We start from the raw sequence: 25,552 nt of genomic DNA on the forward strand, positions 1-25,552 counted from the left end.
TGAATTGATTGAAGTTGAACTGAACTGAACTGAACTGAGTTGAAATGAATATTTTATGAGAGAGGGAAATTAGGAGCTGAACTGAACTGATTGGAACTGAACTGATCTGGTGAAATGAAATTAAGTAAATGTGAACAGACCCTTAATTTCCTTCTCACATAAAATATTCATTTCGGCTTTATGAGTCTGTTCTCATCAAATTATTTTCAGATCATTTCAGCTCTAATAAGTTCAGTTCAGTTCAGCTCCTAATTTCCTTCTCTCATAAAATATTCATTTCAGTTCAGTTCAATTCAGCTCATTTCAATCAATGAGAACAGGCAGTTCAGTTCAGCTACAATCAATTCAATTCAGTTCAGCTCAGTAAATGTGAACAGACCCTTAATTTCATGTTATATATTCGAGTGAATGATTATCAAGAATGTAAAATGTAACATGTAGTTTTAGGTGAACCCATAAACCGGAGTGTTGTAACCATGATCAGCTCTTGGAAAATATAATTGTTTCTGTATGTTCAATCTAGAATGAATCTGAAATGGTAGCAAGGAGCTAAATGTGCACGTTCATACCTTATCAAGAACTCCAAGTAACGCGTATACTGCAGAACTTTGAGAAAATATGCAAGGATGCTATAGTATGCATGTACCCTAGCTAGCTTAATGTTGTCGATAACAATCTAGAAACACCCCTCGTAGTTGTGAGATGTGCCAATGAAGTTACCAGCCATGCGCAGTTGAATGTGGTGATGTCGGGCAAAGCAATGGTGAGGCAGCTAAGGAAAGAGTTGCCAGATTAGAGCGCGATCTGAAGAATATGTTCATGGGTGATAACTGAATATTTCAATGAGAAATCTTAACTTTAAATCAAAAAGATGTTAGATGCTAACATCTTTTCAGCTGCAATAAGTAGTGTATAATGTGTATCATCTGAGTGAATTTCTTTGCACATGCTCATCTGTTTACCTTTCATGGTCTGGCTTCTTTTTTATTTTTTTCAAATTTATTCCTTTTGTAAAAAGATATAGAATAACTGGTAAAAAGGAGATTCTTTTTCCTTTTATGCATTTTTGAAAAGTATTATTTTGTAATTTTCTTCTAAATTATCCCTCTTCTCACATTTACACAAGAGTAAATTAGTTATCATGAAAAAAAAAAAAACATAATTTCAAAATGCAGGGTAACTAATTTATAAACAAAAACAACTCATCATGAGCAACTCTAGTCTGTAGTACTTAAATCACCTATTATAAGACATTCGTTATAACAAAGAGAACACCTTGGAGATCGGACTTGATTAGAAGATCACTACTTCGAATCAGTCAGTGTTTCGAGGTGGATAAAGCTCCCATAGAGCAACTGTTGTATCTTCTGATGAAGATGCGAGCAGCTTAGAGTCCCTGGAGAATGAGACTGCATTGCACTGCAACAAGAAGAAGAGCAAGTTTTAGGATAAACAAAGACATACCAAACTAACAGTGACAAACTTAATCCAAGCAATTTTTTAACAGCAAGCAAAAGAGATACCAATGCACTGTGATACTTGAGTATAGCAAGAGCATTTCCTTTCCGATAGTTGTATATCCTGACTCTGTCACATTGTCAATAAACAAAGAGGATCACATGTAAGATATAACTTCACAAAATGTTGATTCCAAGCAAGAAATCATAGATAAAAAAAACTGATAGAAAAACTATACAAACTGATAGAATTACTGTTTTTAAACCACTAACAATCAGTTTAACGGTCTAGCCTACTCCAAAGCTACTTGAACCTGACATTGATAAAGATGGGATTGAGACCAAAGAGAGCTAGGCTGGAGTCAAAGAAGCAGGCTTAGTAGATTTTAACAAATACTTATGAGGATCTCAAATGGTTAGCGAAATTCTAGAAACAGGAATATTTTAAGAGATAAATTTTAACAAATACTTGTGAGGATCTCAGAGGTCAGCAAAATTTGGAAATAGGAATATTTTAGGAATGTATCTTCTTAGTTGGAGATTGTAATGAAAGCTCGAGTTACTCAAGGTCAAGCTGAGTTACTAACCAAGTCTGGAATGTCAAAAGATTAATACACTTGAGCTCAGCTCGTATTGATATAACCTTTACTCATAGTAAAGCATTATGAGAAGGGGGTGGTAGTAATATAGTATAGTCGGTAGAAGAAATCAAGGCATTTACAAGCAGTAGCACAAGGTATAAGTGTGAGCAAGGAAGAGTGCCATAAATTCCAAATTAAAGGTCCAAGCCCTAAATGAGCTTTATATGAACCATGTGCCTAGTGGCTTATCACCTTTCCCACAATATTTATCTTACAAACCCATCTATAACTGTTGCTTCACAAGGACAACCGTACCAACACCTCCAATAGACATGCTTGAACATTGAAGCCTCACCTATTGCACGTTATGGTTCAATAGAAGTCAACTTCCCATATTAGACCTTTTTACTCCTACAAAATAGCTCTTTTCACTAAAGCAACAAACTCCATTGCTCCAAATGCTTCAGACGTCGGCAATGGTACCAACACCCTTTGCAATAAATTGTAAGAAATGTTGCCACATAAATAGACTTTACAATTGACACTGCTCAACTGCTGGTTTATCATTAAAGAGCAGATGGCAATGCCATAAAGGTTGATAGCAGTGACCTAGAGGGCCTTCATCTCAAATTCTCAATAATGAATATCATACAAGTATACTGAAGAATCAGAAAACTTGATTAGGGAAAAATAGCACACATCTCAGCTTACCCAAATTCCACCTAAAACCAAATACATATTTTGTGGTGGTGTTGGGCATTCTAAATACAACTTGGCAAAGCAAAAGAAGGATTTAATTGTCATTTTAAGGAAATTTTAAGCTAATATATACCATTTTGTTTGACCATGCTTGATGTTTGTTCTATTCAAATTTGGGAAGGACAAAATTCAGGTTACATTTGGCAGTGAGAAACAGGTGATACCTGGGAAGTTCTATTCTTGTCTAACTAGGGCAATGCATCATAACTATGAGTTAACTCAATGGTTTGGATTGAATGGTAATTAGTCATTTAAGAAGTCTGTCTGCTTATAAGATGCAATGCAGCTGTGAGCGGCGTGCCTGTGTAGTGTAAAAGTGAAGATTGGTGAAACAGGTTGCGTTGTAAAGTTAATGAGTTGCTCAATCGGTATAGGTAACAAGTTGTCACCAAAACAGAAGCAAGATGACTTAAGTAATGATTAGATTATCAAAAGTAAAGGTAAATGTATTTATAACCAAGAGATCCAATAACAGGGAAAGATACTGACAAGATTCAACATTAAAATAGAAATTAGAAAAGCACTCGCATAGGTTTCAAGCAGATTAAAAAGAAATTGAAAACAACCAACCTGCGGTCCCATCCAGCAGTAGCAGCAATTTTACCATCTGGACGAATTGAAGTGCCTGCTATTCCAGGTCGCTCCAAGCTAATTTCTTTCCTAACCACACAAGTACCCTAGATAGAGTAGACAACGACATCATCTAAATCTCAATTTTCAACAAAGAATTCGACAACAATTATTGAAAGAAACATCGTCAGACAAATTAGCAGCAGCAAGGGATACTAAGTTCCCTTTACATACAGAAAAAAAATTAATACTCCATATGATATATCATCTTCTCATAAAAGTAAATAATACGTAGTAGTAGAAACTATCAAGAAATGAACGCTGCCAAACTGATAAAACATCATAAAGATACAATTAACTAGAAGCAGCAAATTGTTACAAGAATATACTTATGACACTGGAATTTTAACGTTAGAGATCTTTAGAGCAAACATCCTTTTGTATGCACTAGTAATCTTGCATACATCTGGATCTAATCAAATTCAGCCCCATATCATAGTCTGTTGACGTTGTAACAATCTATAAAAAAGGGTTAACTTGTCTATTGTATTGATCAATAACATGACTCCATTCTTATGTCTAGGCCAAGTAAAACAATATGCTCTTTGAAATATGAGGCACATGACAATTATACATGACTGTAGCCTTCAATAGAACATAAACCGTGTACAGAATAAAGGAAATTACCATATCGTAATCTAAATTAAATAGAAGAATCTTGTCATCTGCAGCGCCAGCAACACCTCCTTGGCATGATTGATCAACTGCCAAGCTAATAACTGCATGCAAGAATTGACACAAATCACACCTATTCATGGAAAATTACAAAATCTCCATGTCAGGAAGAGGGCAGCAAAACCTGGTTCTGAATAGTACTTTACAGAAGTCAATGGTTTTGAGGTGTTCCTCATATCCCACCATGCCATAGTCCCGTCCTCATAACTGTTGTATGCAAGTTATAAGATATTAGTATAAGTACAATAAAAGGTTGAATTACAAGAGGGGGGAAAAAAAAAAAAAAAAACTCCATCAATCAGTAACTTCTTAAGTTTAAATCCTTAACAGAAATCCATTGATGTCAATTTCCCAGCTACTCTGAAGTCATCAAAACAAGCTCATCCAGCACTTAGAACATAAGCATATCCAGAAAATAAGTAAAATATAGGGAATAAGTGGCCCCACTTATGGGATTAAGGTTTTGATTGATTGATAGGGAATAAGTGCCCTTGTTTTGTTATATTTGATCATATTTAATGCTTTTACCCATATTCTATGTTGAAAACACCCCAATGTCTTTTATAATAATTCCAGATACCCCCCCCCCTCCCTGGCCCTCACACAGGGTTTCAAAATCTATTTCCCGGAGAATCAAGACTCATTAAGAAAAAATTGAATTTTAACTATGTACCATAACAACCATCGAATCCTCCTTTGACATCCATAATCACATTTCCAACCCCCTTCGCTCAGCCCAAACCATGATACTTCAACCCTGCCTGCCCCACTCTCCAACCCGAGTCCCAGTTGTCACAACATCTACATTGTATCATCACTAAATCAGATATTGGTGGTTGGGGGGGGGGGGGGTGCAAAACTGACTTGTTGAGAACTTGAGATCAATATTAGAAAGAAGATTGATCCAAAAGGCTTAGCAAAGTCAATTGTCTCTCATCAACTCAAATTAATGGCATAGGGATGAGAGAAACTGATGGGTGGACAGCTTAACCTGTGGTCGAAGTTGAACAGAAAAATTCCGCATCAGGATTATTAGTGGTTCAATTCGACCATCAAAGGGCAGGATCAACAAGTTGAAGGATAAATGAGCCACCAGAGAAGACAATTTTACAAGTGAATGAGCATCTAGTGAAAGATGGGGATGATGATGGTGAGTTGGCAGAAGGAAGAAGATGGTGGAAAAGTTGAGAAGTGGTGGCAGTATTGACAGGATACAGAAGGGACAGAAAAGGAGTGAAAATATTTTTTTAGGATGAGTGAACTGAAATGGCAGTGTTAAAGAGTATGGGGGTTATTCCTTTCCTCCTAGTGAACCAAAAGTTCCCTAAGATTAATGCCATTTCAGACTAAAACTCCACTCGTTGGCACAATTCAGCTGACACCAAAGAGGAGCAGGGTTTTAGCAAATTCAAGAATTCTGCAGGTCCATATTAGATTTAACCCACTCAAAAAATTAATTGTATGTATCATTAACAATCGAATTAGTAAATATACAAACATCTGAGGAATGACATAAAGCACCTGCAAACCACTTAATTAACAAACCAACCCCCCCCCCCCCCCCCCCCCCAAAAAAAAAAAAAAAAAAAAAAAGGGGAATATAAGAAGCTGAAACCTCTTTGGAAGGGAAACCCATAGTAAAAAAAAATTGCCTTATAAGAAGAATTTAATATGCCCTGAAAACATTACTAGTATAATGGGAGGAAATGGTGTGGAAAAAACAACAAGAATATCATGGCAGGATTTCCATTTATCAGAACCTATAATAAATCAAAAGAGAGCAGTAATAAAAACTTTCGAACAGCATACCCAGCCAAGACATGTAAGGACCCTTGGAATTTAGATGGTATAAACGCTTGAACGGCCATGCACATTCCTGCAGGAAATATTCAGTTGCATTACAACGTTAATCTGGAAAACACAAGTTATTCCCCAAACAAGACCAAAAGCATGTATACTCAGATTGCTGCTGAGGCTATAGCAAAGAAATGAAGAAAATCTTGAAGGCCTCAGCCCTCATCTTATGCTTAAGTGTAACCCCTGTGTGTTGGGACATAAGATGGGATTCCAAGTACAGGAGAAGGGCTTGCATGCATAAACTTCATTCACTATAACATTAAATCAAACAGATTCTGCTGTGATCTTAAATTAAAGAAGAAAACAAATGAAGGCAAGAAACAAACGAAAATGGTGAAAAATATAACTCTACAGGAAAAGAAGGGTTCAGATTCAGCAGCTTAACATCACTTTTACTAACTCCTTATGGAAGCTTTTACAGAAGGAAATCACAATATCTTTAGCATCAACCATTCCTTTTTATTCTCAGTTTTCTATTATGCCCAGGTCCTGTTTGCTACATAACTGACCAAGGAAAATTCTGAACCAAGATAGAATATTGAGTAAAATGATGATATAACATACCTCTCTTTTTTTCAGAATCACTCCCAACTCCATTTGAAAAACTTTGAGGAAGTCTCATACACCTTTCTGCAGTATTGAGATCCCAAATCTCAACCTTTTTCATATTATTGGCATCGATGTTGTAAATAACATAATTCATATAATAAAAGAAGAAATAAAATATAAAAGCAAAATAGTCATCAACCTGAGAGGGTTGTTCTCCTGCAACTGCAACGTATTTTGGTCCTTCAATCTGCATATCATCTAGAGATAGAAAACAAACGATTAATCTTGCCTCACACATATATACAGCAGAAAATTTAGAATAAGTAACTGCGATTTAAGAAACAATTTGACCACAAATTACAGGATATCCATCCATTCATAGCCATTACACTCTTGGAGAGAGGGGGGGGGGGGGGGGGGGGGGGGGCATATAAAACACATGGAGTAGTTGGCAGAAGATAGATACACAACTACCTCCATTTTAAAACTCTAGTTTAAGTGCTTGATTGGTGGAAAATAATTAACAGAATCGACAATGATAAAAAGTAGAATCTGGCCTACAACTCTCAATAAGCTCAAACGACAGATTACCGAGCGAGATTTTATACGACCAATTAGCGGTCATGTATGATTCCAAACAATATTATACGACCCCGATATGCATCCCTTACATTCCCGCAATTTAGCGATAACCTCTAATAGCCTTCACTTTTGGACATGACTAGAAAATTAGTCGGGGTTCTTCCCATAGACCCCACGACACCCCACGACATCCAATTTGCCTTTAATCAGTAATTTTAGCCATTTTTGTACACACCTCCCTTACTTGACTTAAGGTCACCACAAGCCTTCTCATGATCGACTAGTGGTCATATATGGTTCCAAATAACATTATATGACCATAGGATACATTCCCTACAACTCGAGATTTTTCGGCACCAAGTCTCGAAACCCCCAAAATCAATCAAAAAGCATGGATTATAACCTTCAGTTTTGGATAACATTGAACTTTTTCGCACCCGGAAAGAAATTTGGTCGAGGTTCTTCCCATGGGCCCCACAACACTCCGGAAGGCCATTAGAGTGATCGGCGTTGTCAAATTTGCCTTTAAACAGTCAATATAGTTGTTTTTGTATACACTTCCTTCTATTGGCTATAGGCCCACCACAGGCCTTTACGTAACCGACTAATGTTCATATATGATTCAAAACAACATAATATGACCCTGGGATGCATCCCTTACGATTCCGTGAGTTTTCGACATTAAGTATTAAAACCTCCAAAATTGGCCCGATTTACTGTCTTTATAGCCTTCAAATTTGGTTTCCAGGGAACATTTTTTAGCCCGACCAGATTTTGCATTGAGGTGCTTCTGGGAGTTCTATTTGGTGCCCGGAACCAACTTTTTCATGCCTTAGCCCACCCTTAATCATCATATCTTAAGATGCCTTCCATTCATCCATTGTCTTGCCTTGGCCTTGTTACCTTGTCTTGGCCTTCTCTTTGGCCCTAAGACAAGCCAAGACACTTACCACGATTGCCAATAATAAATTAAGAATGCAGTGTTTTTAAAATGGTGCTTCAGGAAATGCAATTTTATTCAAACCAAATTCAAAATCGGTCTGCAAATTCCAAATTCCGTACCCCCCCCCCCCCCCCCTCTCAAGCCGTAAGTAAAAAGAGCTCACGGTGTTGCCTTTGGGTGGAACTAGAAAAGGCTTTAGAGCCAGAATTTCAAAAGTTACAAGAATTACTACATACGCAGAGATATCTAGTCTAGAAGAATAAAAATAAAGCATGGCACAACAGCATATGTCTAACCTATACCACTTTAACAATAGAATGGAAGGTTTCCCCGAGTAAATGATAGCCCACTACATCTGAGGTTCTTCCGGTAATCAAAACCCCCTAAAATATGAGTTACTAGACATGTATAATATGTATATGCAGCAAGACAATGAATGACAAGTTTGAAAACATACAGGTCATATATGCATATGTTGATGACTGATGAGCTTTATCATGAGAATAGATGTCAAAAATGACACAGAAAAGTAATTGGACACAACCATATGACATTGTCGATAGTAGATTGATACTAAAGATGGTATTGAAATAAGTTTCACATAAGGTACTGGTAAAAGAGGCAATAATAATCCTAACCTACAAGTTACTACCGAGGAAGCATTAATTTGTAAGTAGTTCAATGAAAAAAAGTGAGAAAGATTCAGCAGTTCACTTTCAACCTTCAAATTGTTTATTATGATGCAAGAAGACAAGTCCTAGATAGACTTAATAAGCTTGGATTTAGGGTGACAATCATTAGAACCAAAGCTAACCCGACAATGGCACTGGTCTTTCATAGGTAAACTAACTGGCATCATTCCTAACAAGGTAAATTAGCTACAGATTCTTCATTTAGATGGAATGCTTTAGCCAAAGTTAAAATTAAGATGTCACAAGAAAGCAAAGAGGATGATCATTAATCTTATCCACTTTTTTCTTTATGAGGGTAAGAAGGTCCACTTCCCAGCCTGTTACTACTAGTAGCCTGAGGGCATCAACATATCACCATTAGAGAAAGGGAAAAAAAAAAAAAAATGCCAAACAAACAAGCAAACTAATTCCTAGCTGGATTGAATAATAAAAAATGCCTCCTTTATTGGCTTCCTAATACAGAGATAAAACAATCTATTCTAAGTATTCATAAAGTTACACCATAAAGTAAATCTAACAGGCACAATTGCACAAATGCTTCGAAAAGAAGCAACGTTTCGTCAACTAATGACAAAACCAGCATCTTATACAATATGAAATAAGAAAAATTAAGATTTAAAGACAAAAACCTATGATCTGCATCTGCAAAGATAAAAATTTTGTTGCTGGGAAAAGGGAAAATTTTGGACTTTCAAATGATAAAACGGCAGATTGCTAAGCTCACCTGAATGTTCTGGTTGATTTTCTACTGTCTTCTTAGTAGAATCACGCAATAAGTTTGCATCCAAATCCCCACTACAATCCACATCCTGCTCCTTAATGGATGCTTCGGTAGGCTTCAACTTCACAGCGGGCTTTCCCACCAATGATAGCTTGCAAAAATGGTAAGAATTTGTGCTGATAGTGACCGAGGGTGTTCTATTAAAAAGAATCTAACATCAGAAGCTTAAAAGCCCACTTACACAAACACGAACAACATTGAATAGCAAGGCAAATACAAAGTTGGCAACAAAGTATGTTTGCAGAAGGAAATTACGGTCTAAATACCTGGAAAGTCCTCCATTTTCAAAATCCCACAACTTTATTGTTCCATCCCTTCCCTGACTACAAAGAATAACCCAAGCAATCAGCTAAGAGAGAAAAAGGAGCCAAAATGTCACCGCAAAAATTGCACCAATTCAATTTCTAAACAGAAATAAAAGAGAAATAATATAACCTAAGAACTTTGTCACCTCCAATAGAAGGATCGGAAGCAACACACATAATCCCATGAGCTGCACTGTGAATCCTACAACAAAAACAAAAAATCACCTAGTACAACTCACATTTTCTTCGTACAAAAGCAATTCGATAAATCAATCAAAACCAAGGCGCATGAATGATTTCCCATGAATGATGAAAGATGATCTTCATTGTAGAAAGACCAAGGCCATTTTTTGACCCATGTGCTCACAAGGTAACAAGCACATGGGCAAAGTAATAACCATGATTGTAACATACATAAGATACAACCGTTTGTACATAGTAAATTGCCAAGATGAAACAAATACCACGCAGAGTTTAATGTCCGATGCTGCGCTGTATCCCATATCCTTAACTCACCATCCGAAGAACTGCAAACCATCCACAACATTTTGTAACTAAAATAACATCTCAAGTTCCAATGACTAACACAATATAGTATAACTGAAGGAGTAAATTATATACCCAGAAAACAGCAAGGGTTTACTCCAATGGAAACAAACATCCATAACCGACGCACGGTGCCCTCTCAGCACAGCAATTGGATCAGGGGGTGGTCTCTTTTGGCTCATTCTTTCGTTCTGCAACTAAATTGTCCTAATTAAACTTCTCTTCTTTCCCAATATACTCTTCAAGCAGTATACTATGCATTCCCAACAATTACCACCAAAAAAAATGGTGTAAGCTGCAATTCTAAAGGTGGGAATTATCTAACAGCAAGAATTCATCATATCTTTGATTTGACATAAAAATTAACACCCATATAATTTTTAAGCCCCTATTACATTTTCATATAAAGATTATATCTTTGCAACATAAAGCACTTGAATCATTCAATTTTTATTTCATTATACTAAATAATTTTATCAGGTTAACAGTGCCTTCTTTCTAAGAATATTTCAAGAAAATTTAATTTATTTTACTGAAAACAAACTAACCCCAATTAAAATTGGGCAGCTTGCCGGAGATTTTACATCCAAATTAACTAGTAACAATAGCTGATTTTTCAATTTATTCCCAAAGTTTTTATTCTATTTTTATACCGGAAAATTCAATAGGGAGAAAATATAACTACAGTATATATGCTGAGCATATTGACCAAGAAGAAACAATGGAAATTGCCCAAAAATAAATATTTTAAAAAAAAAAAAAAAAGGAATGAAATGGTATGTACCTGGTGCTTTGCCTTGCCAGAAATCAGAGTTAACACTGAACAGAGAGGACCGACTATGAAAGACAACAGAAAAAATGCAAAAAGAAAGACTTTAGCCAAGTTATGTTTGACGGGTACTGGGGTTTGGACTTTCTAGGGTCTCCTAGTCAAGGCCTCGAGGGCTGTCAAATCGGGTGCTTGAGTTGGGTCTTGCTAGTTCGAAACCGTATTTCAATTTAATTTAATATAAATGGGGGGGCGTTTGGTTTACATAATTAACTAAGGTATAAGGTATGGGTTTAGAATGGTTTAAACTCATACCTTGTGTTTGTTTTATGATTTTAAGAGTTTCAAAATCATACCTCAAACCCCTAAGGTATGAGGTTTAGAAACCTTGGGAGGGAGGTGGGTTTTGCTCATTCCCATACTTTTAGCTATCAAATAAAAGGAAAAAAAAATGCATTCCATAAGCATACCAAACATATGGTATTAAAAATGAAGTTCCAAACCCATACCACTTTGGTTTCATTCCTGATTCCAACCCCATACCAGTTTGCGAACCAAACGCCCCCTAAGGAAAATGTTTCAAAAATTGCCTAACCTTTCGATTATTTCTGTAAAATATTATACAACCTTTTGAGAGTATCTGCTTTAAACAAGATTATTTACCTGCAACTTTTAGTAACCAGTTAATTTTTTTTAATCTTATTAACTCTTAATTAAAACTTTAATTATGATTAATTTTTAAATTAAATAATTAAAATTTTAAAATAAATAAATAAGCAAAACCTCTTCCACCACCAGCCACTCCTTCCCCTTCCCCGGCAAGTTGCCAACCCAACCTCCGACACTGGCCATGCTTAGATCTTCCCTTCCTGGCACCGGCTTCGATCCTCATCCTCGCACATTCCTCGTTCTCTCTACTCTCTTCCGTGATCCCTACAAAACCATTGAAAACCCTCCCTCTCCCAAAAAACCACCGAAAACCACCTGAAACTTATCCCCTACCCTCTAAAAACCTTAAGCGAAATCCTAGGGATTTTCGATTAGGACTTTTCGATGGGATATGTTTTAGGTGGTTTTGTGTAGGAGGAGGGTTTAGGAGATCGTGGCTTTGTGGGGAAGAGCGAAGGGGAAACATCGTCGACATGCTGCGAGGGAGGTCGGCACTGGCGCCGAAGGAGGAGATCTGGGTGTGGCCGGCGCCAGAGGTCAGGTTGGCAGGTCACCAGGGAAGGGGAATGGGGTTGGCTGGTGGTGGTGGTGAGTGGTTTTTTTATAAATAAAATAAATATAATAATAATAATAATAATATTAAATTAAATTGAAAACACATCAATTTTTTTTAAAAAAAAATTAAATTGTCAAACCATTTAGATTATGACACGTGTCTCGGTTAACCTATAAATTAGGTCACTAACTGGTCATAACTCGTTTAATGTGGATATCCTCAAAAAGTTGTATTATTCAGAAATAATCAAAATGTTGACTTGTTTTTTGCAGACCGCTGAAAGGTTGTATTATTTTTTGACAAATTTTCCTAAAAATAATGTAAGTTACTAAGGGCATGTTCACATTTACTGAGCTGAAATAAATATTTTATGAAAAAAAGAAATTAGGAGCTGAACTGAACTAAACTGATTGGAACTGAATTGAACTAAACTTAAATTAAGCTGAAGTGAACAGGCCCTAAATACAAAGTAATAATTTTGATTTAGCAAAAATGAGGTGAATAATAGAGGTTTAAATCTATGATTAGCCTCAAATCTTAAGCATTAATTTTTACACTTAAATTTGGTAATTGATTTACAACATTCCTTAAAGATGCCTATTAACTACATGTACTACAAGTCTACAATAATTGTTCTTAATTTAGTAAATAATTAATCTTGTATTATTAGAATAATTATTGTTGGACAAACAAATTATTGTACTCTGATTGATTGTATTGTTATTTACCACCTAATATTTCATCATATTGCCCTATGAAATATCCAATTTACCCTTACTCTCACCCACACAAAAATCTCATTTTCTCTCCATTTTCTATATAAGATTTAAGTATATTAACTATAAATAAATGACTTCGTCAACTTTGTTACTTCTTTGGATATGCATGCCACATGGTAGTTTCTTCCATATTCTCTCCACATACAAGGCGGCAAGGCGCTAATTCATTTCATCATATTTGTCACTTTGTCAAATTGCCAACGTGTTCAATTTCCAATGACAATCTCGAGAAATAATCAATACACAACCTACATAACATCTTCGGTTTCTTTTGCTAATACTTCTTTACGTTGTCAAAGTGGCTATCTTGGTGTCATTTTCTTCACGCAATTGTTTTTATATAAAAAAAAAAAAATCAAACAAGCACTTTAATTCACGATAAATCAACTAAATTTCTTCAATTATTACATGTTTTATACATTTGCAATGTCAAGCTCGATAATCATGTAACATACAACTTCCACAAAACTTCTTCCATATTGTCTACTAAGTACTAACAATTACCATTCGAGCTACTAAGATATAGTTTATACACACTTTGCAGTATTAACCACCAACCCTAGCTTCATACAACCCACAATTGCTTTAACATACTTTGCAATTATAAAACATATCTATTACTAAGAACCACCATTATTTCTTTAATGCAACCAATGTCATAGATCACTATTTTTCATGTATTTATATCACGATCAGTTTTGGCGGTAAACAACTACTATAAATTACTTCGTATTTTTTTTCAATGCCAATTTCATGTATTATCAAATATATAATACTCATAACGACTTTCATAACTGTTGGTAACAGTTGCCATATGAGGATGATTATTTTTCGCGCCACCACTATATCTTTTACGCAACTGTCATTAACAATTACCATATTAGGATGATTATTTTTCGCGCCACCACTATATCTTATATTCAACTGTCATCAATAGTTACCCTATGAGGATGATTATTTTCGCGCCACCACTATATCTTATACGCAACTGTCATCATAGATCACCAACTGACATACACTTTACATCACAATCAATTGATTATACCTCAAAACAATAACCCGACATTCTTCTAAATAACTCTATCTGATTCCCAATTATAGTTCAATCCGCCATTAAAAACAGAGCATCCACACCATCTTTTCAATTTCTTCAGACAATCACACTCCAGCTTCCACGATAACTCTATTCACGCCACCATCACCCATCACCAGCTTCCATACACTTCACATCACGACCATTCTGGTTACCCCTTTCTGCAATTCACACGCCGTACTCAAAATCATCCATCATCCATCATCCATCATCCATCTTCCACACCAATTTCACTTATTAGTGGTAACTAACAACCATCAAATTTCATTAATACAATAACATCTCAAAATTCATAGAATCAACAAGGATATTGAGAATTGAAGACATAAGTACAAAAGACCTTTCCACTTCTCTCTCTCTCTTCTTCGCTGACTCCACTTTCTCTCTCCTTTGTTTCTCCTGCCTAAAACACAAAGGCCTCGTTTTTCTTTTCCCTCCCAGTAAACACTTATACACATGCGTTATATTCTTCACCAAAAAAATCAATTGAGATATAAAAATACTCCCTTTATATTTCTTCACTTTTGGTGAAATTTCTGTGTTTTGGGTTCTGCTATATCAAAGCTTTAACATCTAAAGCTTCCGGTTTTCGAGAATTTCAATTGGGAAAATTGCTCCATTGGTTTGTTTAGGTAATTTCTGATCTCCCCTTTTCGTTTTTTGTGTTTGTTATTTCAGTATTTTTCTTACTCTAGAACTTTAAAACCCTAGTTTATGAATTGTTGTTTTGTTTGTTTTCATTGGCATTATACAGGAAAAGGGTTTTTATATTTGGAGGAATTAGAATACTTTGTTTTAGCAGTGGAGATTGATTTGGGTTTTGTTTTTGGAATTCTGGGTGTTGCTTGAAATGATTGAATGTTGTTGAATTTGCTGAGGAATAATTTTTTTTTGCTGAATTGTGAGAGTGAATGATTGGGGTATGGAGATAGGAAATGCCCCAAATTGATTAAAATTAAAGGGTTGTATGTTTTTTGCTGATCCAGGTGTTTGGTTAGGGTTAGGAAAGGAGGGTTGTGAAAGTTAGGGTTGGTGAGGGAGAATATGGATGGTGAAGATAAAAAGATTGGCCTCAAAAAGAGGTCCAAAGGGGTTGAGATTAATGTAGATTCTGATGATGATGAGCCAATTGGGGCATTGTTCAAGTTGAAAAGCAAGAGAAACCCGAAGAAGGTTAAGTTGGGATCGGATGGTGAAAAGGGTAAGGAGTTAGGGGTTAAGGGTAAGATTGTAGATGGAGATTTAGGGGGGATGGAGGATACCTTAGCAAGCTTTAGGAAGAAGTTGAAGGGTCCTAAGAAAGATAGTGGTCCTGGGAGTTTAGTGAAGATGGACTTGGTGTCAAAACTGGCCGAACTTGCGGATGAATGTCTTAATGCTTCACAGAAGGATGAGGGTCTCATAACTAAGCTGGTTCAAGGTGCTGAGGATGAAGCTTCTGATGTGATTTCAGATTTAAGTATAAGTCAAAAGTCAGAGAAGAAGCAAAATGAAAAAAGTAAGAAGTCCAAGGCTGCATTAGCTGAAAAGAGTCCTAGAGTGCTTGTTGAAGCAGATGACATTGAGATGCTGGAAGGTAATTCATCAGAAAACCAAGTCAAGGGACCGGAAGGTTTGATGAGCCCGGAAAACAAACATAAGAAGAAGGATATGAGATCCAAGTCTTCTTCAGCTGCAAAGAGTCACAGGGTTTCTGTAGATAGAGATGACAGTGAGGTACCAGACAACCATGCATTAGGTGATCATGTAGAGGAAAAGGAAGGTGCATCTACTAGCCCTTTACATGACAATTTGACAGATTCTCTTTCCTCCTTTATAAGAAAGACACAGTCTGGTGTACGGAAGAAGTTGCGTGCTGCTTCTGTTTCAAACTCTAGGAAGGGAGGGCATCTGCAGGAGAAAGATCAGTGTCCAAGCTCAGGTCGTGTTTCCATAAATTTTCAATCTACAGTTGCAAAGAACTCTCTTTCAGATGCAGAATGTAGAAGTAATAGTCATAAATCAGAAGATTATCATATTGATAGTGGCCGAATCAACTCCATTGCTCCCCACTGTGAGTTAGTGAGAGATCAGGGTTTGGACACTCTACTTGGTAAGGGGTCTGGAAATGTACCAATCAAGGATCCTGCACATATTGATAGTATTATTACTGATATAAGTACGGAACTTGACACTTGCAACTCTATTGTGGACCATTCATATCCAGCTTCTCAATTAGTTGCTTGTTCTGAGTTAGATAGAGTAGAAATCAAAATTGGTGAATTTTGCAAGGAGGTTGAAATGGTCCAGGAGCAGCCTCAAATTGTCTTATCAAATAAAATCTGTGAAAAAGATGCAACAAAGTTTCCTGTTGCAAAGGCTTTTAACCAACATACTTCTTGTTCTCAAGATGCTCAACCCCAGAATGGAGTTGGGAGTTTTGTACCCTTAAATGCCAGCAGCATGGTGAATGATGCTCCCTGTTCTACCTCCAAATCAGATTTTGTGGAAGGATTACGTGGACCAACCAAGTGTGAGGCTACTGTTAGATCTGATAATGACTGTATTCAGCATGATATGGACACTTCAAGAGCTGATCCAGTGTGTGCTTCTGATCAAAATAATGAAGGTGATGCTCTCATCAGGATCGATGTCAATGAAGGAGTCAATGGAATTTCGCCCTCCCCATCCATCACACCATGTGAGAATGATGCTTATCAAGAAAATTCTGGATGCTTTCCGGAGTCCAACAACCAGTGTAATTCCGTGTTGAATGATCGTGCTGTTCGGAGAGCGAAAAAGCGGAAAGATGGCGACATGGCTTATGAGGGTGATGTTGCTTGGGAGGTCGTGATGCAGGAGCATGGCTCTCTTGATTTGTATCATCCTGTAGATAGAGACCTGGGCTCTCTGTCAAAGGAGAGATTTGATTCTTCTCCAAATGCAGGCCTTGACTTTGAGGTTGGTGGAGCTGCTGCAGTGTCAGTTGGTCTCAAAGCTCGCGCAGTTGGTCTTGTGGAGAAGATTAAATTCAAGGAGGTCTTGAAGCGCAAAGGTGGATTGCAAGAATACTTGGAATGCAGGTTAGTACTTTGTTTAGAACTGGATCGCTGTTGCGTTACTTAATGTGCTAGTTAAGTTTCAGGTTATTATTAGTTTCAAATCATTCTCCCATATTATCTCTATATTGTGACAAAGTTTTACCAGGTGCTGTATTTTGGTCTTTGATTGTTAATCTTGAGATGTTTAGTTTTTGTTGTGAAATTATATTTGTTTCTTCCATGTGGAAAATCCATTATATTATTGAAATGTGGAAGTAGACATCAATGTCCTGTTAATTTATGTATATTTTCAAGGTATACTTATGACAGACCTGCTTTATGAGAACTGATTTTTGACGCCATTGTTTTGTTTAGCTCTGAATGTTGGTTTGATTAAAATATTAGGATTTCCTAAATTGTGGTGATATGTCTTCATGTTTTATGTTTGTTTCTCATCCTTAAAAATTTATTTCAATTGGAATTCTTGGTTTGATGCAATGCAGGAACAAGATTTTGAGTCTTTGGAACAAGGATGTCACCCGTGTGCTGCCTCTCGCTGATTGTGGCATTGCTGCAACTCCATCTGATGATGAACCTCAGCGTGCTTCCTTGCTGAGGGATATCTACTTATTTCTTGACCAAAGCGTGAGTCGTGTTTACTGAATTTTATCAACTTCATCCTTCTCCATTTTCTCCTCCATCACAATTTCATTTCTTCCTTTGTGATTTCCCCCGTCTTTTCTCACTAATACTTGAAACAGGGATATATAAATGCTGGAATTGCTGCTAACAAAGAGAAGGCAGAGCCCAAGTCTAGAGGGAATTATAAACTGTTAGGAGAAAAAAAGTTCGAGGGAGGTTCTGGGACTTCTGTTGCTGACTCAGTAGACGGAGTATCTTTTATCCTTGGTCAGGTCAAAAGCCTTGATACATTCCCTAAGGCAGAGGATGGTGTTGCTTTAGCTGATGAGAACCCCACAGAAGAAGATGTGAAAGCTGGTGTTGAAATTATACTTGATCCATCTTCTGATAAGCAGCTTGATGCATGCCAAGGTGAAGGGGAACCTGATGAGCAATGCATTGATGAGAAAGCATCTACAGTAAACCTTGTATCAGACTTCTCAACTGCTGATATACTGGGGAAGAATCTCGATAATGCTGTAGACCCTTGTCTGACAATGACTCGTGAGCATTTGGAGGCCAATACATGTGACTTGGATAGCAAGAAAAGGATCATAGTAGTGGGAGCTGGGCCTGCAGGTTTAACTGCAGCACGCCATTTGCAAAGACAAGGATTTTCTGTCATTGTGCTTGAGGCGAGGAGTAGGATAGGTGGTCGAGTTTATACTGACCGCTCTTCACTTTCAGTTCCTGTGGATCTTGGGGCGAGCATTATTACGGGAGTTGAGGCTGATGTGGCTAGTGAAAGACGACCAGACCCTTCATCTTTGATTTGCGCTCAGTTGGGTCTTGAGTTGACAATACTAAACAGTGATTGTCCACTTTATGATATCAGAACTGGTCAAAAGGTTCCTCCGGATGTTGATGAAGCTTTAGAAGCGGAGTTCAATAGTCTTCTCGATGATATGGTGTTTGTTGTTGCAAAAAAAGGAGAAAGTGCTACAAGAATGTCTCTTGAAGATGGTTTAGAGTATGGTCTCAAAAGACGCCGTCAAATCCTTTCTGAAACAGACAATGGAAAATATGGAATATTGCGGCCGTTGACTGGCACTGTCAATCATGAAATGGGTTCTGAGGGCTACCATTCTGCAGAGCAGAATGTTGGTAGGAATGGAACACTCAGTCCTCTTGAGAGGAGAGTTATGGATTGGCATTTTGCTCACTTAGAATATGGTTGTGCTGCATTGCTGAAGGAAGTATCTCTTCCTCATTGGAACCAGGATGATATTTATGGAGGATTTGGGGGTGCTCATTGTATGATTAAAGGAGGTTATGGTGCTGTTGTGGAATCAATAGCTCAAGGACTTTCCATCCATTTGAACCAGGTGGTGGCTGACATTTCTTATGGTGCAGTGGGCTCAGAAGGATCTGATAATAGCTCATTCAAGGTAAAAGTGTCAACTTTCAGTGGCAAGGAGTTTTCTGGAGATGCCGTTTTAATAACTGTGCCACTTGGTTGCTTAAAAGCGGAATCCATTAAGTTCTCTCCACCGTTGCCACAGTGGAAACATTCAGCAATCCAGCGGCTGGGTTTTGGTGTTCTCAATAAAGTAGTCCTGGAGTTCCCTGAAATATTTTGGGATGATACTGTAGATTACTTTGGAGCTACAGCTGAGCACTCTGACCTAAGAGGTCGCTGCTTTATGTTCTGGAACATCCAGAAAACAGTTGGAGCTCCTGTTCTTATAGCATTAGTTGTTGGTAAAGCAGCTAAAGAAGGACAGAATATAAGCCCCTCTGATCATGTAAATCATGCTTTGAGGGTTCTACGTAAACTATTTGGTAATACTGCTGTTCCTGATCCAGTTGCATCAGTAGTGACAGACTGGGGAAGAGATCCTTATAGTTATGGTGCGTATTCTTATGTTGCTGTTGGAGCTTCTGGGGAAGACTATGATATAATAGGTAGACCAGTTGAGAATTGTTTGTTTTTTGCTGGTGAAGCTACCTGCAAGGAGCATCCAGATACAGTAGGTGGTGCAATGATGAGTGGGCTGCGAGAGGCAGTTCGTATAATTGATTTATTGACTACTGGTAATGATTACACAGCAGAAGCAGAAGCTGTTGAAGCTGCCCAGAGACAATCAAGCAGTCAGAAGAATGAAGTTAAGGACATTGCAAGAAGGCTTGATGCAATTGATCTCTCCAGTGTCCGCTATAAGAGCCCATCAGATAGATCCCAGCTTTTTGCTAGAGAAAGTCTACTGCAGGATATGTTCTTTAGTGCCAAAACATTAGCTGGACGATTGCGTCTGGCCAAAGAGCTATTAAGTCTTCCTGTTGAATCTCTGAGGTCTGTTGCTGGGACAAAAGAAGGGCTTGGTGTACTCAACTCGTGGATATTGGTGAGATTTGTACCGACACCATTTCTCTTGAATGAAAGATAGACACAACAATTGCTAATGTTGTGTTTTTGCTTTGAAGTCTCTAGTACTGAAGTTGAGAGATTGTTAAGATTGCAATTTAACGTTTCTCTTACATATTGACAGGATTCCATGGGAAAAAATGGAACTCAACTCCTTCGTCTCTGTGTCCATATACTTGTGTTGGTTTCCAGAGACTTGGTAGCTGTCCGGCTGTCAGGTATATGCAAGTTTTATTTTATTTTATTTTTTATCTCTTTTACTAGCTACTTTGCTAGACATTAAAGAAAGTTGTTCATTGGTATCTTTTCTGTCATTTGATGGTTTTGGTATATTTTAATACTTTTGAAGTTTTGTGCATATATTTGGTTTGCAGTATAGATCACTTTTACAAATGTTCAACTCATCTATTGAATTCCTTTCCTTCAAATTAACTTTGCTTTGGTTCCTGCAAAAATAAGATCTTTGTGCACTAGTAGTGATATTAGGATGGCCTGTATGTTTTCCTGCATTCGACGTGGTAAATTTCAGCTGATTTCTAACCTATGAATACTTTGGATTTTAAATGTAGGTATTGGAAAAACTGTCAAAGAGAAAGTCTGCGTTCATACTAGCCGTGACATACGCAGCATCGCAAGCCAGTTGGTTCACATGTGGATTGAGGTTTTCCGTAAGGAGAAGGCTACGAATGGTGGCTTAAAATTATTGAGGCACATGACAAATGCAGATTCTTCAAAAGCAAAAGGGAAAGATCCAGGTTCAAGGAAACCTCCTATACATATACAGCACTATGCGGCTGGAAATAAGGTCAATTCAAGCGCAAAAAAGCTAGCTGTTAAGCAAGTGAAGTCAGAAAATGCAACTGGCTCAAAAATGGATGCTCGGTCATCAGCATCACAAGTTTCAAATGGCTCACCTGGTAACAAGTTAGAGGAGGGTGGGAACATACCATTGTCAGAAGAAGAACAGGCTGCTCTTGCTGCTGCAGAGGCTGCCCGTGCTGCTGCGGCTGCTGCTGCTGAGGTATGCCATCTCTCCCTCCCCATCCCCCCCCCCCCCCCCCCCCCCAATTATTACTGTTCAGCTTATAAATGGAAAGGTACAACTTGAAGGTATACTGTAAGCATGTATTTATCTCTTGGACATATAACCTTGTTTAGTTGCTAATGCTCTTTAGGGGATTGGTACAAAAGATGTGGGCTTTCACCTTATGAGCCTTAACTAACTTGAAGATCCAGAGGTTAAAGCAGGAAGTATCAAAACTAGGTTTTTAAGTGTGAGATAAATCATATAATTAATAAGATATTGAAAGATCAATTGAATTCTGAATTGGCTTCACTTGTTTATATGGTCTGTGTTTGGCCCTTTGATAATGTTAATCACTTATCTTTGGATGGGGTAGAATTGGGCATTGTATGTTTTGTCATTAAATTTAACAATTACTTCTGTTGCTTATTGCTAGGCCTATGCATCATGTGAAGCTAGAGTGAGTATGATGCAGTTACCGAAGGTACCGTCTTTTCAGAAGTTTGCTAGGCGAGAGCAATATTCACTAGTGGATGATATCGAGCGAAAAAGATGGTCTGGTGGTGTTTTGGGAAGACAAGACTGTTTATCAGAAATAGACTCAAGAAATTGTAGAGTTAGAGATTGGTCTGTTGATTTTTCAGCTACATGTGCCAATATTGACAATTCAAGAATGTCTACCGATGACTTTTCACAACGGAGCCATTCAAATGAGATGGCATGCCAATTAAACTTGAGAGAGCATTCTGGAGAAAGTGCAGCTGGGGACAGCACTGCGTTTACTAAAGCTTGGGTTGATTCTTCTGGTAGTGATGGGATAAAGGACTACCATGCCATTGAGAGATGGCAGTGCCAGGCTGCAGCTGCTGAGTATGAATATCAATCTTCCGTACATGTTGAGGATGAGGAAGATTCAAGCACAATGTCAAGACATCTCACAAGGAAGCCAGAAGGAATGGTTAATGAGAGTTCTGTTTCACAGGTGACAATAAACAAGGATTTGGCTGCTAACCAGCACATAGGAACTGAGCATATTAAGCAGGGTGTTGTGGATTATGTAGCTTCACTGCTCATGCCTTTGTACAAAGCAAGGAAGATTGATAAAGACGGTTATAAGTCGATAATGAAAAAGAGTGCAACAAAGGTCAGATACAATTTTTAATTGACAGCCATATTTAATACAAGCACTACTTTATATTTTATATTATTATCGCCCTACCAAGATAGTACAAGGGGAATATTTAGTTTCCCACAAATGTTTTAAGTGCCATTTTCAATACGTTGACATCATTTTTGTTGAATTTCTCAGGTCATGGAGCAGACAACTGATGCCGAAAAAGCAATGGCTGTCTGTGAGTTTCTTGATTTTAAGCGCAAGAATAAGGTAAGACTTAGTTTCTTTTTAGCTGGCGCCATTCTTATTTTTTGGTAAATACCTAGTTTTGCCTTTCATCTGATTGTGATGTCTTGCCTTAATCTTCTAGTTTTACTCCCTCTTGTTTTTAACAAACTCCCATAGTATTTCTTACTATTGCCTTTTTACTCCAAATTCAATGATCAGAAAGAAGATAATTTTACTTAACCCCGAAACACAGTTGGCCACATACAACTATTTTTTAAAAGCCTTCCGACAAGAATTGCCCTTTAACTTAATACTTTCCCACGTTACAACTCTTAATGATACTTATTTAGAAATTCAGAATTATATTACTTTGGTGGGTTGAGATGAAAAAAAATAATGTAGTGAGGTATAATGTTTTAGTTATGGACTATGGTACGTATAAGTCATTTTCTTTTCTGTCAATCCTAATCAATTGTGGTCTACTTATATTATATTATTTACGGATGGAGAGAATATCTTCTTTGATGTTGTTGCCTTTCATCTTACTGTTGTCCTTATGCCTCACCATATTTTTCTCTCTTTTTTTTTCACCTGTTGGATTGAGCTTAATGAAATATATTTGAATACTTTCTTATATAATGCGGAAGCTAACTGAGAAGTGGTGTCGTAGTTAGTTGTTGAACGACTTTCTTTGAGGCTTTGTTTTGCAAATGGGGGCAAAAGGCAGATCCCATTACCCAAATCTCAGTTCTTGAAGTTGTGTTTGAAAGTTGTGCTATCTATCTTCCCTCAAGGATATACCTATAATATGCTTAGTAATTACAATGCTATTTTCAAACTAAAAAAGTAACAATGTTCTTATATGATTATCGATATTGACGAGGTTAGTGTTGGCTGTATCATATGAATGGCTGTTTAATATCATTACTTATACCATCTCTTTGCTTGATTAATTACAGATTCGTGCTTTTGTTGACAAGTTGATCGAGAGACACATGCCAATGAAGCCAGCAGTGAAGCCTTGATGTGCTGCCGTAGTATACAACTATGCAATACATGCAAACCATCAAAGCATTTGGTGACTGGGGATGTTGGATTGTGGACAATAGAAACCTTGGTTTGGCACATCTTTTGGCATTTGCCTTAGACAATTAGCTCATAGAATCTTGTTCGTGTAAAGGAGAAACAAATCAGTGAATTTCCTGCTGTCTATTGTGGGGGGATTTATGCAGCTTTTCTGGCATTTCTGAAGTTGTTCAGACATTCTCACAGAAGTACTGTCTGAGCTTTGTCTAGGCTTCTGCTGATTATGTGAAGCAAGTGTTGCGACCTCTTCCATATCTGCCTTAGAGACCAGTTCCATTTGAAGAAAACATGGTTTTTTGAATGCATTCTTTTCTTCTGCATCAATTGTACTTCTCAGGGTGGAAAAGAGCACCCCAATTTTTTTTTAGTTTATTTTTTTTTTTCTGCACAGGGATTATTCATAGATGAAAACCTCAGTTTTGTCTTTTAACATTGTACAGAATAGGATTGTTTCCATTAGTATACAACACCTTTTCTTCTCTCTGGGAAGATCATTAAATATTTTTCCTCCTATTGGTACTAAGGGTACAAGTTTTGTGCTGGCTTGGTAAACAAAAAAACTATTTGTTTCCCTTGAATGATTTGATATGCACACCTTCATCATGGAAGCTTTTTTTGAGCATATGCATGGATGCCTGTTTATGGCTGGATGTATCATATGCATCTCAAACACTGGATATGCTTAATTGAATTGCGGGCACAAGTGAGATGCATTAGAGGCACACTCACATTGAACTGGTGAGAAGAGGCTTTTGGCCCTTGGTGTTATATAATATATATCCATCATTGCAGATTGAAAGATATGTTATTTTTACTGATTGAATGATAGATGAAAGTCATCTGTGTCTGGCTTTATATCTGGTTTGTTTGAGTAACTTGTCGTGATATGTATTTTTGAAGTTTATGTTACTTATAGACTTTGTTCTCTTCTATGTCCCTTCTTCAGATAGACTCAATGGAAGTCAATTTTCTTTGCAAAGGATGGATTCTAATCATTTATGTGCATGGAAACAAGCTCTACTAGCCTCAAACATCTACGTGGTCGGTTTGGCTTCCGCACAAGGTAAGTGGAAAATAGAATTAATACCTTAAAAATCCTGATTCTTTTAGGGATTTTATTAAAATAGCTTGGGTGGACTAGGGGGGGAAGTATATGATGAAATAGGTAATAAATTAATTTCTTAGATATCTCTGCTTAATGCTTATGAACTTATTATGGTATGTAATGATTCTTGATGATATGAGATGTTAGTTCATTTATAGAATTTCTTTACTTATCGAATGATCAAATAGCTACTTTCTCTTTCAGCAATACGCTGTCACATTTTCCCAATCCTTCATGATTAAGGATATGACATATTTGTACAGTGAAACCCTTGAAAATAGGTATGCCATCGTAATCCTCTACTTATCACTATAATAGATGTAGATATGTAGTGACCTATTAGGTATTTTCATTATAACCCATTACGCTGATAGGAAATGTGCCAACCTTTTCTGGGCTTCAGTAATAGTTTATCTGGCTAGTATATTGTCAGTAATGAAGTTAATCAATAATGAGATATTTATGTGCACTTTTTGCATTTGACTTTTCAGGCCTCAGCGCTCAAAAGAGTTGCAGATTTTGCACTTGTGGTTAAACTGAAATGAGATAGCTATTGCTGCTTAATAATTTGATGTGAGGATGATTAAGATTTCTGCTTGTTAAGTATCTATTTTTTTTTTTTTTTTTTTTTTAATTTGAGTTCTGAATTAATTACATTTAAATGATTCAAGTTGAGTAGATACGGACATGCAAGTCTTTTTATTTA

At 37.1% G+C, this 25,552-nt stretch overlaps 2 protein-coding genes across 7 annotated transcripts; one reads left to right on the forward strand and one right to left on the reverse strand.

Moving 5' to 3' along the window:
• Window positions 1-1,021: 1,021 nt before the first annotated feature.
• Window positions 1,022-11,246, reverse strand: LOC145638295 (protein DECREASED SIZE EXCLUSION LIMIT 1-like). 6 transcript variants are annotated; one of them, XM_081689258.1, is made up of 14 exons: window positions 11,142-11,246; window positions 10,433-10,610; window positions 10,276-10,338; window positions 9,942-10,013; window positions 9,773-9,829; window positions 9,450-9,643; window positions 6,708-6,766; window positions 6,524-6,617; window positions 5,912-5,978; window positions 4,227-4,309; window positions 4,055-4,146; window positions 3,368-3,474; window positions 1,524-1,587; window positions 1,022-1,419 (listed from the first exon to the last, which is right to left on the reverse strand). In XM_081689258.1, the coding sequence occupies exons 2-14, from the start codon at window positions 10,537-10,539 to the stop codon at window positions 1,315-1,317; spliced, it is 1,164 nt and encodes a 387-aa protein (XP_081545384.1). In that variant the 5' UTR covers window positions 10,540-10,610; window positions 11,142-11,246; the 3' UTR covers window positions 1,022-1,314. The 6 variants fall into 6 exon arrangements, with proteins under 6 accessions (XP_081545384.1, XP_081545386.1, XP_081545387.1 ...); XM_081689260.1 differs by having other exon boundaries at window positions 10,433-10,548; window positions 11,142-11,232; XM_081689261.1 differs by having other exon boundaries at window positions 10,433-10,554; window positions 11,142-11,220.
• A 3,265-nt stretch (window positions 11,247-14,511) lies between these two features.
• On the forward strand, window positions 14,512-24,239 carry LOC145639363 (lysine-specific histone demethylase 1 homolog 3-like). Its single transcript, XM_081690591.1, has 9 exons — window positions 14,512-14,855; window positions 14,978-17,285; window positions 17,747-17,888; window positions 18,005-20,269; window positions 20,414-20,507; window positions 20,859-21,310; window positions 21,750-22,457; window positions 22,623-22,697; window positions 23,615-24,239. Exons 2-9 carry the CDS (start codon window positions 15,268-15,270, stop codon window positions 23,678-23,680), a joined length of 5,820 nt encoding a protein of 1,939 aa, XP_081546717.1. The 5' UTR covers window positions 14,512-14,855; window positions 14,978-15,267; the 3' UTR covers window positions 23,681-24,239.
• The last annotated feature ends 1,313 nt before the right edge of the window (window positions 24,240-25,552 follow it).

Source organism: Chenopodium album, chromosome 7 (assembly GCF_948465745.1).
Source record: "Chenopodium album chromosome 7, dcCheAlbu1.1, whole genome shotgun sequence".
NCBI classification, from domain to species: domain Eukaryota; kingdom Viridiplantae; phylum Streptophyta; class Magnoliopsida; order Caryophyllales; family Amaranthaceae; genus Chenopodium; species Chenopodium album.

Bases quoted from the DNA above. Each gene is read 5' to 3' on its own strand.
- LOC145639363 (XM_081690591.1), top strand. From the start codon at position 15,268: ATGGATGGTGAAGATAAAAAGATTGGCCTCAAAAAGAGGTCCAAAGGG. The intron at 20,508-20,858 runs GTATATGCAAGT...TTTTAAATGTAG, and splicing joins GGTAGCTGTCCGGCTGTCAG to GTATTGGAAAAACTGTCAAA. The intron at 22,698-23,614 runs GTAAGACTTAGT...GATTAATTACAG, and splicing joins ATTTTAAGCGCAAGAATAAG to ATTCGTGCTTTTGTTGACAA.
- LOC145638295 (XM_081689258.1), bottom strand. From the start codon at position 10,539: ATGAGCCAAAAGAGACCACCCCCTGATCCAATTGCTGTGCTGAGAGGG. The intron at 10,339-10,432 runs GTATATAATTTA...GATGGTTTGCAG, and splicing joins AAACCCTTGCTGTTTTCTGG to TTCTTCGGATGGTGAGTTAA. The intron at 4,310-5,911 runs GTATGCTGTTCG...TGCATACAACAG, and splicing joins TCCTTACATGTCTTGGCTGG to TTATGAGGACGGGACTATGG.